General features: G+C 40.4%; 1 protein-coding gene across 1 annotated transcript in view; it reads left to right on the top strand.

Annotated features, from left to right (window-relative positions):
• unm_sa1614 (un-named sa1614) overlaps positions 1-13810 on the top strand; it is a gene marked incomplete at its 5' end in the record, with an annotated part of 30776 nt that extends 16966 nt beyond the window's left edge. Inside the window, 18 exons of the mRNA XM_080025627.1 lie at positions 14-83; positions 594-681; positions 844-892; positions 1050-1222; positions 1735-1868; positions 2971-3062; positions 3366-3552; positions 3680-3765; positions 3857-3972; positions 4380-4447; positions 4543-4650; positions 7707-7986; positions 8449-8604; positions 8754-8817; positions 10695-10738; positions 11424-11578; positions 12457-12582; positions 13701-13810. Coding sequence (XP_079881753.1) covers positions 14-83; positions 594-681; positions 844-892; positions 1050-1222; positions 1735-1868; positions 2971-3062; positions 3366-3552; positions 3680-3765; positions 3857-3972; positions 4380-4447; positions 4543-4650; positions 7707-7986; positions 8449-8604; positions 8754-8817; positions 10695-10738; positions 11424-11578; positions 12457-12582; positions 13701-13775 — 2071 coding nt within the window. The 3' untranslated portion in view covers positions 13776-13810. The remainder of the gene's footprint in view (positions 1-13; positions 84-593; positions 682-843; positions 893-1049; positions 1223-1734; positions 1869-2970; positions 3063-3365; positions 3553-3679; positions 3766-3856; positions 3973-4379; positions 4448-4542; positions 4651-7706; positions 7987-8448; positions 8605-8753; positions 8818-10694; positions 10739-11423; positions 11579-12456; positions 12583-13700) is intronic.
• Between the last annotated feature and the right edge of the window lie 53 nt (positions 13811-13863).

The raw sequence follows: 13863 nt of genomic DNA, 5'->3' as shown, positions 1-13863 counted from the left end.
GTTTGTGTTTCAGGCTAAGGAAAATGTGGCAGAAGAGGAAATGTTCAGTTCACAACTGTTACCTGACCATCGCACACGCTACTGTGAGCTCACCGCTGTGTGTCTGTGTGTGTGTGTGTGTGTGTGTGTGTGTGTGTGTGTGTGTGTGTGTGTGTGTGTGTGTGTGTGTGTGTGATTTGCTGTAAACTCAAATCTTCAAAACTTAAGTTATAATGCCCAAAGTCCAACTGAACTCTTTTGACTGTGTATAATGGCAATTTTAGATTTTATTTTTTAAATTACGGAGCCAGCGGATCGGGTTAATATTTTGAGAATAACCTCAGAATTTCTGATATTTAAGTGGTAAATGTACTTAGTCTTTGGTATAAATATGTCACCATAAGCGTCCGGACATCTAGACCGAGACCACATCTTCAACAAGGTATTGGTCTGCTTGTTTGGTCCACTTTTGGTGCGCAACTGAGTATGATTGCTGTGTTATCCCCTGCTCAAACAATGTGGGAACAAACCCGAATACCATTCACTCGAACCAAATAAGGCAGGTGCGAAACAGCCCACAGTCATCTCTTGTTTGTTAATTCTCTCTCTCTCAGCCGAATAAACCTCCTACCAGACTCAACCTGCTCACGTGTCAGGTTAAACCCAGTGTGGAGGACAAGAAATGCTTTGATCTCATCTCTCGTAAGAAACAAACACACTCGCACACACATTTTGTTTATCAGAGTCAAGGGTCTATGGAGACAGGGTTTTGTATGCTGTACACATTTTAAAGCCCCCTGAGGGCAAATTGTTATTTGTGATATTGCTTTATAAATCAAATTGACTTGACACTTTGTACTCCAGATAATCGGACATACCACTTCCTGGCTGAGGATGAAGCGGAGTGTGTGGCGTGAGTCAACAAAAAACGTTATTGTGACTATCTGTTGATGTAGAATGATCAACCGGTATTTGATAAGGTGTTGAATTATCTGTGTTTGTGTTTGTGTGTGTGTGTGTGTGTGTGTGTGTGTGTGTGTGTGTGTGTGTGTTTCTGTGTGTGTGCTCAGCTGGATCTCGGTGCTCAGTAACAGTAAGCAGGAGGCTCTGAGCGTGGCTCTGGATGGGGGGAGGACAGAGGGAGGAGTTGGGGAGAGCAGCATGGAGGATCTCACCCGGGCCATTACTGAAGACATCAGACGCATGCCGGGAAACAACAACTGCTGTGACTGCGGAGCTCCAGGTTATCAATCAATCAATTAATATATCAGTGGGGTCTTGTCTGCTTTCTCAGAAACAAAACTTTACCCCGTCGTCAAAAACAAATAATAAAAACTGCTACAAAATCTATAAAATAAATTAGATATAGGGTTGACTTGGGGCTTTTAAAGTTACTGTGGCAAAGACCCACCAGAGCAAGCCAAAGATGTCAAGTCACACTCATTCATAACATTTTGTACAGTGTTATGCAATAGGCCTAGTTGTTTAAAATCCCAAGGCACACCTGGATGTGTCTCACTGTACACGACTAGATTAGGGGATACAATTATTGGTCAACCAAATGTCAAATCGTAGCTCGTTTCAACTTCTTCAACGTTACTGTTTTTCTTAGGTTTATATGAAAGCAAACCAAATTTCTCCTAATATATTTAGTCTGAATTTCTGACATTTTATAAACCTAATGATTAATCCAGTACTTCATTGTCAGAACATTTGATGGTAAAAATAATTTTAGTTGCGATTTGTCTTTTCTAGACCCTGAGTGGCTCTCTACCAACCTTGGCATCCTGACCTGTATCGAGTGTTCAGGGATCCACAGGGAGATGGGCACCCACGTCTCCAGGATCCAGTCTTTGAGTCTTGACAGTCTGGGGACCTCAGACCTGCTGGTAGGTCTTTCCTGTTAGCCAATAAGAAAAACCATATGGAAGGGGATTAGGGCCAAGGTTCAGAAAAAAATCTGAGCCTTGTGTAGATTAATTGGTGAATCTGTACGGCAAAATCGATATTCCTCTTTTCACTTCTAAACACAGTGTAGTTGTCAGTATAATGACTTTTTGAGATTGTGCGGAAAAAGTGCATCTGTTTAGAAGCAAAAACAAAATAAACTTGGAATAGGTGACTTTTTTCAACTTTGTCCACTTTTTTTCTCACCCCTGTACCTAATTGAAAATTGGAGACTGATTCTGTAAAACTGTCTATGAGAAAGATCTGCAGATCTGATCTGATAACAGTGGATCTGAAAACTAGTTACAATAAAACCGCTAAAAGCTGGAAGTAGATTGTTAGCAAGCTTATTAGGAACTAGGAAGAAATTAAAATTTAAAAAATACCAATCTGAAGTGAATTAACATCAAATATGTTTAACAACTGCAGACCTTGCAATAATGGACCTATATGAGCATCCCAGCTTGAGTGAGTGGGAATTCTGACACATTTCCTTTGTAATGAAAAAATGTAATAGATACTAGTTTAACATCTGCTTTCCCATATTATATTGCCATACGATTAAGGGATAATCATCTTTGTCAGTAATGAAACTATTTGTGTCATCAGCATATAAAATAAAAATAACTTCTTTGGATATTAAATCCAAATCATTGATCTATACAAGGAATAAAATAGGTCCTATTGTGGAGCCTTGTGGAGCTACGCACTGCATGGCCGAAGTTTGAGTTAGTGCCATTCCAAACATATTGTTTCCTGTGAAACAGGTAACCTTTAAACCAATCAAGTTAAGTTCCAGACAGCCTGAAGCTGGATCCAGCTCAGGATGAATTGGTGTTGTATTAGCTGGCAAGCTACATGATATTAACATGTAAATCAGACTTTGGAGTTGTTTTAAGTTGGATTATCCAGTGATGGAGCTGGTTTAGCAGTTCCTGACTCTATTCTGTCAGATTTGATTTGTTATTATTGGATTTTTAATACGATTTCAATTTTGTTTTGTAATTTAATCTGCAATTTTCTTTTGTCCCTGCTCTCTTACAGTTGGCGAGGAACGTTGGAAATTCTGGTTTTAATGAAATACTTGAGGCGAACCTGCTCAGTCCTTCACTGAAGCCTTCCCAACAAAGCCACATGTAAGAGACACACACATGCACGCACGCACACACGCGCACACACACACACTCACACACACACACACACACACACACACACACACACACACACACACACACACACACACACACACACACACACACACACACACACACACACACACACACACACACACACACACACACACACACACACAGGTAGTTATTCAAATAAAAATGGCTGTGTGTGTGTGTGTGTGTGTGTGTGTGTGTGTGTGTGTGTGTGTGTGTGTGTGTGTGTGTGTGTGTGTGCGTGTGTGTGTGTGTGCGTGTGTGTGTTCACAGGACGGAGCGTAAAGACTTCATCCTGTCAAAGTATCAGGACGTTCATTTCGTGAGGCGGAGCCACAGCTCTGCTGCAGCGCTGCGACTTAACCTGCAGGAGGCGACAAAGAGCTGCGACATCTACAGTCTGATCCAGCTGTACGCTCAGAGGACCAAGCTGAGTCAGCCGCTCCACGCACACATACAGGTACACACACACACCAGTATACAATTAAGTTAATACATACTGTATATACGTACACAAACCAGTAAAAAAACAGGAATAATCCTATGAATAAACGCACACCCTCAGAAGTATGTTTAAATGCCAACAGGACAAAGGAGAGACGGCACTCCATCTAGCCGTCCTTTTGGCTGACAGGACATCGCTCCACATTCTGGACTTCCTCGCTCAAAACTGGTTAGTCTGCTCTGACGAGTTATTTCATCCCAGTGCGTGTGTATGTGTTACCCTGCTTACCTGTGTGTGTTTTTTAAATAATGTCCTACAGCTCTAACGTGGATGCGCAGACGTCAGCAGGAAACACTGCACTGCACTACAGCTGTCTGCACAACAAGAGTGACTGTGTGAGACTGCTGCTGAGAGCCCGGGCCAACACACACATCAGTAATACACACACACACACACACACACACACACACACACACACACACACACACACACACACACACACACACACACACACACACACACACACACGTTGAGCATTGTTGACACATGGCATGTTTTGATAGTTAAGACATTTTTGGAAAATTAGGTCTTTTTTTATAATCTTTTTTTTTTTTAATTGCCAACATTTCTGAAAGAGTAAACTGCATTAAAAGTAAGTGACTTTGTAAAAGACATCATCACGGTCAACTGATCCAATACATTCCAATCAGTTTTATTTATAAAGCCCAACATCACAAATAGCCATTGGCCTCAGTGGGCTTCACAGTCCATGATCCTCACAATTCTTGATTATTATGACAATAAAGAATGTCTTTTAAAAAATGTAATCCGTCTGTGAACAGAGAACGAGTTGGGAGAGACGGCTCTGGACGTGAGCCGCAGGTTGAAGCACAGCCACTGTGAGGCGCTGGTGAGGTCATCAATTTGATCACAGTCACACTTTCTCTACATCTGATAATTGATTGATATTGATGACACTTACTGTACCTGTGTGTGTTTGTGCAGCTGCAGCAGGCCCAATCCAACCAGTTTGACCATCATGTCCATGTGGAGTACGAGTGGAGGCTTCGTCATGACGATGTCTACGATAGTGATGATGACTTTGAAGAAAAGGTAACCATGACAATCCTCTTAATTTTCTATTATTAACTGCAAGTTATTATTGAATGCACAAAGCTTGTTTTTCCTGATGCATAAAGGCCTTTGCACACCGGGCGCGATGCGAATAAACGCAACGTAAAAGCGAATGTTTTGAAATGTGAATTTTGTCGCGTGTCACTTTAGAAGCGACGTCCCAGAAAAATCGAACTCAGTTCGAAAAAATAAAAAAAGCAAATTCGCGATGCGAAATGACGGCGCTAGTGTGGAAGCTTGTATTGACTCTGTATACGTTCGTTAATTAACGGATTAATCGCACGAATAAAACGCGCCCGGTGTGCAAAGGCCTTAAGACTAAGATCGCACAATTAAATCAAAGCAAATGTTTTTTTAGGAAGAGAAAAGCAGTTTTGGGATTTTTTGTACTTCTTTCATTCTTGTCCTCCCTGTACTCAAAGTCATTGCCCTCGTTTGTTGGATATGTATTGAAGCGTGTGTGATTCATCTCAAAAGTCTGTGGCCTAGTGTACATTTTATTTTGGTCTCATTGGACAATGGCCGCGTTTCCCAGATTCGTTAAGAGCCTCTTTGGAGCTAAGTACTTCTTTGGAGTGCTCTTAAGAACGCTGTGAAAGAAGAATGCGTTTCCCAGATTCCTTCTTAGCGAAAGAAGTTCTTTCACTAAGATGGAACTGTAAGACGGAGCTGACCCACTCTTACAACCTTCTTAGCGACCAAATCGTCAGTGATCATGCCGCGTCAGGGAAATTTATTTCCTCGACTTTTCGAAATAATAAAATCAATGCGGACCACTGGCGCAATAAACATAGACTAATAGTAGAGAAAAAAAAATGTTTTAATGAATTAGACGTTTACGTTTTCCACACACATACCCAGGGGGCAAAGTGATTTTATGGACATGGAGCATTGTAAAAGGTTGTTCACCAAAAATGACATCTAGGACCTTCCACGATCACAACCTGTGTGGACAACCTTGTCAACAAGCTGCTGGAAAGCTACAGCGGGCCGACATAGCAAATCAGAACCACTGTTTAAGTGAATGGGGATGGGCTAATGGGGAACTTTTTGAACTTATAGATATCATTATGAAACTTTGCCAGTTGATTACTGACATTAAAACAAACACTTTTTGTATTACAGTATTTTCCAAAATGTTTAAATAGATATGAAAAATCATCAATATCTTACTGACATTTGCATATCTGCAAAGCCCCAAAATCTAGATGTTGGAAGAAAACAAAGTCAATTTGTTTTTAAATTTTTAAAACAAAACAATTGTCCAACTGCCTGAAGCCTTTCCTAATCACAGTTCAAATTTGATCAATAACCCATAGAAAATAAATTTTTTACACAGTTACATTTCATGTGCCATGGACCAAAAGTGTCCTTTTGGAGTCTCCAGCTGGTATTTTAGGAAACGGCTAGACATTCCCTTGGAAAAAACTATGTAAAAAATTCATTTTCTATGGGTTATTGATAAAATTTGAACTGTGATTAGGAAAAGCTTCAGGCAGTTGGACACTTGTTTTGTTTTCAAAATTTAAAAACAAATTGACCCTGCTTTTGTCCAAAATCTAGATTTTGGGGCTTTGCAGATATGCAAATTTACGCATCATTAGTGAGATATTGAGGATTTTTCATAATTATTCAAACTTTTTGGAAAATACTGTAATACAAAAAGTTTTTGTTTTAATGTCAGTAATCAACTTTCAAAGTTTCATAATGATATCTATAAGTTTAAAAAATTCACTATTAGCCCACCCCCATTCGCTTAAACAGTGGTTGTGATTTGCTCTATGTCGGCCCCCTGTAGCTTTCCAGCAGCTTGTTGACCAGGTTGTCCACCCAGGTTGGGATCCTGGAAGGTCCTGGATATCATTTCTGGTGAACAACCTTTTACAACGCTCCATGTCTGTTTTTCAAAAAAAAAAGGGGTTTTGCCCCCTAGGTAACATGTGAGTTTATAGTACTACTACACATACAAAAAAAACATCAACAACCCTGTGGCATTTCACAGATATCAAAGAAACAGATTTAATTGAACTCAGCTGAACCTCATCCAGAGCGGCTCCACCTGCTGTAAAGGCGTTGCTAAAGTCCGCACGTGTGAGAAACCATGGCTGCAATACAACACCTTCTCGCTGCGAACCAACAGCCTCGCCGTGCGCGAAGCCAGACGGTTTACATAAATACATACGTGCGTCGGCACTTCTCCCCACTGGACGTGCTATCAGACCGGGCCGTCCTGGCAAAGTACCGGCTGCCCCGTGCGGAGATTCAACGGCTGATCACTCTGGTGTCTCCACACATCCAGAGCAACCCGCTGCAATTTTGCCTTCAGCCCGGAGATGCAGCTCCTGGCTGCGCTGCGTTTTTAGGAACATATCAACCTCTTCTGAGGTCCAACGACCCCCAGCCCCTACCCCTTTACCACCAGTCACCAAGCAAGCACTGATCACTAAACCATAAACCCACAACCACCACACCACCCACCACCATCAACTCTCAGGCCTGAAGGCTGAAATAAATAAACACAGCCAGCAGATGTAGGCTACATGTAACGTCCTGCACACTATGATTATTGCTGCAGTGTCCGGGTACTTTACCTGAAAGTCTGTGTGTGACTTATGCACTGATAAAGAGGTGGGTGATCGATTTCGCCTGGCATCGATTTATTCAGTTTCAGCGATGGACAGCTCCCACTAAGAACCTTCTTTCGCTCCATCTTACGCATTATCCAAAGAAGGCACTTAAGATGGCATCTGGGAAACACCCTTATCTTAGCGCTCCTTCTTAGGCGAACCCTTCTTTGGTCCCAAAGAACGATCGAATCTGGGAAACGCGGCCAATAACTGTCTATGTGCACGAAGGTTGTTTTACCTATATATACTCAACCAGACTTTGGGTAAGTCTAATACCATGTATTGAAACAATGATGCACATCATTTGAGTAATAGTTTTTAGTTTAGTGCTGGTAGTGTGACTCAAGTGGTCAGTAAATTGTTTGTGTACTAACTAACTTAACCCTGGCTCCTTTGTACTGTTTTCAGAACGGTCCCGTGAAGAAGGAGCGCTCCTCGTCTTCTGCATCCTCCTTCACCTCTTCTTTCTCCTTCACCTCCCGTCCGTTCACCTTCAGTCAGTCCAGCTACTCCTCCGTCATGGCGCACACGTCCTCTGGAGCAACTGGAGGCGGTCTGCTCAGCGTGGGCAGGAGGCTGGCCATGGCCATGGAGCTCCACAGCCGCACCACCACTGGCTCTGCCTCCACCAGCCCCCCTCCTCCCCCACCGTCCTCCCCCGCCCCTCCTCTGCCCCCTAGGGTCAAAGGTGAGCTCAGATTCTGTGTTTTTTATTACTGTACATGTGTAATGTTTCTCAAGTGTCTCCTTTTAATGGCCAAGTTACATTCTCACATACAAGGAATTTTACTGTGGTCAGACTCGGTGCATGCAATACACATATAATCAACATCAACGTAGATAATGTAAGTAAAAGCCATCTCAAAGAATAAAGTGATATTATAAGAATATGAGTAATGATAATCAAATAATCAATGATCATTTGATTTGATTTAAAAATGATGAGATGTACGATTGTGCAGTCATTCATTAAATGAAGACCACTGCTAAGCAACTCAGAAGTGTTTTTTTATGAACTGCAAACTACAACAGTATCAGATCAAAATATTGATAATTTTCTTCCTAAATAGGATCACAATTATTAAAAAACAAAACAAATAATATTAAAACGCAAATCTATTCTCCATCTATACTTTCTGTCTTCCTCCAGCTCCCAGTGTTCCTCCTCCTCCCCCTCCAGCTGGGGGGGAGGAGGAGGAAGAAGAGGGGGAGGTTTTCTTCCCACTGACAGGAAACAGGAAGACGACCCCTCCACCTCCCACCGGCGTCCGGCACAAGAGGAGCTGCTCCGAGTCCAGCAAGAACGGTAACATCTGAGAGACATGCTGCAATTAATCTGTCATAGTGGTACCATGTTATTAACTGAGTGTGTGTGTGTGTGTGTGTGTGTGTGTGTGTGTGTGTGTGTGTGTGTGTGTGTGTGTGTGTTGTGTTTATATGTGTCTGTGTGTGTAGATTATGGGTTTCCAACCAGTCCCAGGATCTACAGCGGTCCAGACTCCTCCTTTAAGAAGTGTGTGTGAGTATCTGAGACACAATCAAAAGTGAATTCAAAAACAAATTCCCATCTTATGTCTATAATATAACAATTGAAATGATGTGACATCAGCTCAACTGACAGTCCCATTTCTTTGAACAACACTTATTTTTTATGACCTGGAAGCATACCTTTTATGTAAAATATAAGTCAAATATACACTCACCGGCCACTTTATTAGGTACAGCGGTTCATTTTCTTGTTAACACATATAACTAATCAGCCAATCACATGTCAGCAACTCAATGCATTTAGGCATGTAGACCTTGACGGGACAACCTATTGAGGTTAAAACCGAGCAACAGAATGGGGAAGAAAGGGGTTTTAAGTGACTTTAAACATGGCAATGTTGAGGGTGCCAGGAGGGCTGGTATGAGTATCTCAGAAACTGCTGATCTACTGGGATTTTAACTCTAAACCATCTCTAGGGTTTACAGAGAATAGTCCGAAAAATAAAAAATATCCAGTGAGCGGCATTTGTGCGGACGTAAAATGCCTTGTTAAAGTCAGAGGTCAGTGGAGGATGGGCATACTGTTTCGAGATGATAGAAAGGCAACAGTAACTCAAATAACCACTTTTTACAACCAGGGTATGCAGAATACCATCTCTGAACGCAAAACGACCAACCTTGAAGCAGATGGGCTACAGCAACAGAAGACCCCACCGGGTGCCACTCCTGTCAGCTAAAAACAGGAAAATGAGGCTACAATTCTCACAGGATCACCAATATTAAACAATAGAAGATTGAAAAATCATGCCTGGTCTGATGAGTCTCAATTTCAGTTGCGACATTCAGATGGCAGGTTCAGAATTTGGCGTAAACAACATGAAAGTATGGATCTATCCTGCCGTGCACCATCAACCACGCCATGTTCAAAGTCACCTAAACCCCCTTTCTTCCCAATTCTGATGCTCGGTTTGACTTCAGTACATTGTCTTGACCACGTAAAATGCATAAATGCATTAAATTGCTGCCATGTGATTGGCTGGTTAGCTTTTTTGTTTTTATAAGCCATTGAACAGGTGTACCTAATAAAGTGGCCGGTGAGTGTAAGTTCAAAGTAACCAGTATAATGTATGATGCAAGAGATGTAAAACATCCATACCAACCATAAACAAGTTGTGTGAATATTTCTCTCAGTGGAAACATCACAGAGTGTCAAAGAAGAGTTGGAACCACATGATACACAAATAGTTTCCCATTATATTTATATAAATCGATGAGTATTTTTAAGTTTTAAGTCAACAATGTGAGCAGACGAATGACAAAGCTGAAGGTTTTTTTTGTTACTATTCCATAGGTTTATTTTATTTTCTTTTTTAATGTAGTAACTACTACGTATATATGCATTACCTACTACATATGTTTTAAAATGTGTAAAACATGTTTAAAAAAATGTTTAGTAGCTACTACATAGTTATGCATTACCTACTACTACATAGGTTTCTTTTTTACATAGATATGCACTACATAATAAAAAAAAAAGAATTTTTAGTAACTAATAAAAAAATGTATTACTAAAAACAAAACAAAAAAATCTATGTAGTAGGTAATGCATATCTATGTAGTAGATACTACAATTTTGTGTACGTTATTGTTAATTGTTACCAGCTGAAACAGCTCATCTTCAGCTGAACTGAGAACATCTTCTGACCTCTTCTGGACTGAAACTGAATTACAGAGATCAATATTTACTGAAAATACTTCCTATGATAAACCTGTCTCCTTCTCTTCACTCTGTCTGTCTGTCTGTCTGTCTGTCTGTCTGTCTGTCTGTCTGTCTGTCTGTCTGTCTGTCTGTCTGTCTGTCTGTCTGTCTGTCTGTCTGTCTGTCTGTCTGTCTGTCTGTGTCTCCAGTCCGTCTTCTCCTCTTGGCTCTTTGACTGAACGTCCAGATAGAGGTACTTCCTGTCTTCAAACATCCACTTTCCTCCGCTCAGCTCCACGTCTACAGTCTGATGAGTCAAGCCGATCATGTGTGACCCTCAATAGTTGTTTGCTGTGTCGGCTCAAGAGCTGCAACCTGTTGAGGAGATGCAGGGACCACATGAATTTAGATAGAAAATTAAAAAATTTTCGTAACATTAAAACTTGCTTCTCTAATCGTCTTTATTTAATAGATATACAATTATTAATTTCTAATAAAAACATACTTTTTTATATTATCTGTCAGAGGGCAGAGAGTGATGGTTAACCATTTGATGGGTTGGTAAAATATATTTTGCATTTAATTTGTTGGTTCAAGCTTCTCCGATTGTCTGACTTTTCTCTTACACAAGTAAAAAGACAAAAGCCACTTTAAGAAGTAACTTTCAACCGTGGGAAACTTTTGACTCTTTTGTGGCGTTTTTATGAACAAAATAATTCTTGATTTTATTGAGATACTATACAGTTTTATTATTAATGGTAATAATTGTTAGTTGCCCCTATTTTATTCCAAAAGTTTAACATTACATGTCAAGTTGGTTCTCTAACTGATGTAACTGATACGGTCAATTGTAATTGGATTTTTGACGTGATCAATGAATTATTATTAGTTTAAAATATTTATATACATTTGTTTTTTATTCTGTTTCCCTCTCCCAGGTTTTCGGAGGGCAGACAGTGACGGCAGCTCCTCACACTTCCTGCATCCTGCCAGGAAGGCCCCGCCCAACGGGTCCCCCACTAATCACCGCTCTCAGAGCTTTGAGAGTGCCAGCAGAGGCCCCACTCCACAGCCACTTCCTCGCAGATCTTTGGTTAGAAATTTCACAACCTATATTATATAACTATATATATTATATTGGCTGCCACTTAGTTCAATTTGATTTGAAAATGAACATTGAAGAACATCTTCTGAAACTCGACCCTTTTCAGATACTCATACTTGATTTTTTTTCAATATTAAATTTTTTGCAATTCAGCTGCTTTGACAGTTCATCATAAAGAGAGATTATAATTAAATTTCTAAATTGAACTAAAAACAACACATTAACTGAAGAAGAAAAGCTTTTGTGTGTAAGCTACAAACAGAGAGTGGTCAGATGTTTAGGCTACTATAGTGGTTTAACTAGGAAGTGTTCCTGCTAGAGGCAGGCCACACTATATTATTTGTGATATTATATCTTCAACTTCTTTTTATTTTTCTTTAGAACTAAAACAGCACACAAAAAATACATCAAAACGTGCGGCTCGGCCGGGAGAGGTGTCCTATGACTTTTCAAAGAGTTTGGCCAGACCTTTTTTGAAAAAAACTATAAAAAGAAAATAATTCTTAATGAGAAAATGTATGGGAAACTGCAATGGAATCTTCGGAGTGAAATGTGTATAATTGCAGTGGTTAGGGAAGGGGCTGCTCCTAAACACACACTTCACTCTGCAGATCTCTCACAGCAGTCTGGAATTTTCTTGCAACATTGGATGATGTGTAGATAGTTTTCCTTCATCTAGTCCATCTTTTTACAAACGCCTTTTTCATCAATGTCCCTTATTTTGGTAGTAACACACTCCATACATTGTACATTGAGAATCATACATTTCCAAAGTTGAAACTTGACCTTTTTCTAATAATTATTTCTATTTATTGGTATTACAAATAGAATGAAAGATTTCAGTGTTATTTGCTTGCGTCTGACAGCCCCGGGGTGCGTCGAACCGGCGGGTGGAGGCGCTGTACGACTGCCAGGCTGACCACCATGATGAACTGAGCTTCGCTGAGGGACAGGTGCTGGTGGTACTTGGACAGGAGGACACTGATTGGTGGGTACGTATCAACCTCCTGGTAAGGCCACTACCTTTGATAATGTTCCAGGTCCATTTTAATCAGTTAATATTTTTTGGATAATTAAAATACAATGCAGGTATATATGTATACAGTACGTGAGCTTAATGAAAATGTGACATAAAAGAATGTTAACACGCTTGATAACAGTAACTGAACAAAATCCTATGTAGTTTGTGTTTTATCGGATACTTAACCGAATATTAGTGTAACAAGTTAATACGTCTAAAACTGTCAGTCAGGGTGTAATTTGTGAAAAATCTTTGTTTTTGAAACCCTTTTATTCATGAAATGAATCATGCATTTCCGAACTTCATCTTAACCTCTGCAATTGGAAGAATATTTGATCATACACAACACAAAATAAAAACATTCAAGAATAAACTCTACCTTTCTCTCTACCACGGAAAGTACAATGGATGTTTGGGCCATTGTAGGTAAAAATAAAATCAATCAAAATGTGACTAACATTCGTTTCATCATTAGTGGGTCTATTTTTGTAAGTCTGCCTAAGAATTTTTGAATGCAAAGTAAATAATATAAACATTAAAGCTCCCATATTATACACTTTTCGGTACTATTATACACCATATTATATGGTTTTAGTGGTCCCTAATACGTTTTTCTTTAATTGTTTGCTGAAAAAAACTTTCAGATAATTTATTGTACTATGCTGATGTTCAGCTAATCTCACAATGGCCTATTTTTTAAAAAGAGCTGCAGCTCCCCTCGTAAATATACAATCTTTGAGCTCCCCCCGCCCCCTGTCCGGAAGCGAAGCCAGATACGCCTCGCCCTCTATCTGTCAGGGCCTTGGACCAATAAGAAATAGGGGTGTGGGCTGCCCAGTGGAAGCTTCTGGCTTTCCAGTTTGTGAGGTCAGAAACGAGGAGAATTCTGACTGGAGTATATTGGGGGGGAGGGGTGGGGGTTTCAGAAAGGGGGAGAGTGAGAAAAGGAGAGATTGTTATTTTTCTTAATATGTTGGCAGTCTCTAGGCACACCATGGACCCATGGATATGTTAGAACACATTTAAAGAGTGCATTTAGCATAATATGTGACCTGTAAGATCTGTGTGTGTGTGTGTGTGTGTGTGTAGCATGGTTACATAGAGGATGAACCGGACCAGAGAGGTTTGTTCCCGTCCTCCTTCGTCCAGCTGCTCATAGAATGACACAACCCTGAACCTGGACAGAACCAGGACTTGTACAGATCCAAACCACATCATTCACACTGGAGAACCAGAACTAAAGCAGCATCGA

The sequence above is a fragment of the Ammodytes marinus genome (genome assembly GCF_949987685.1).
Source record: "Ammodytes marinus genome assembly, chromosome: 4".
In the NCBI taxonomy this organism is placed as follows: domain Eukaryota; kingdom Metazoa; phylum Chordata; class Actinopteri; order Uranoscopiformes; family Ammodytidae; genus Ammodytes; species Ammodytes marinus.
This window is presented reverse-complemented; position numbering and strand designations above follow the sequence as displayed.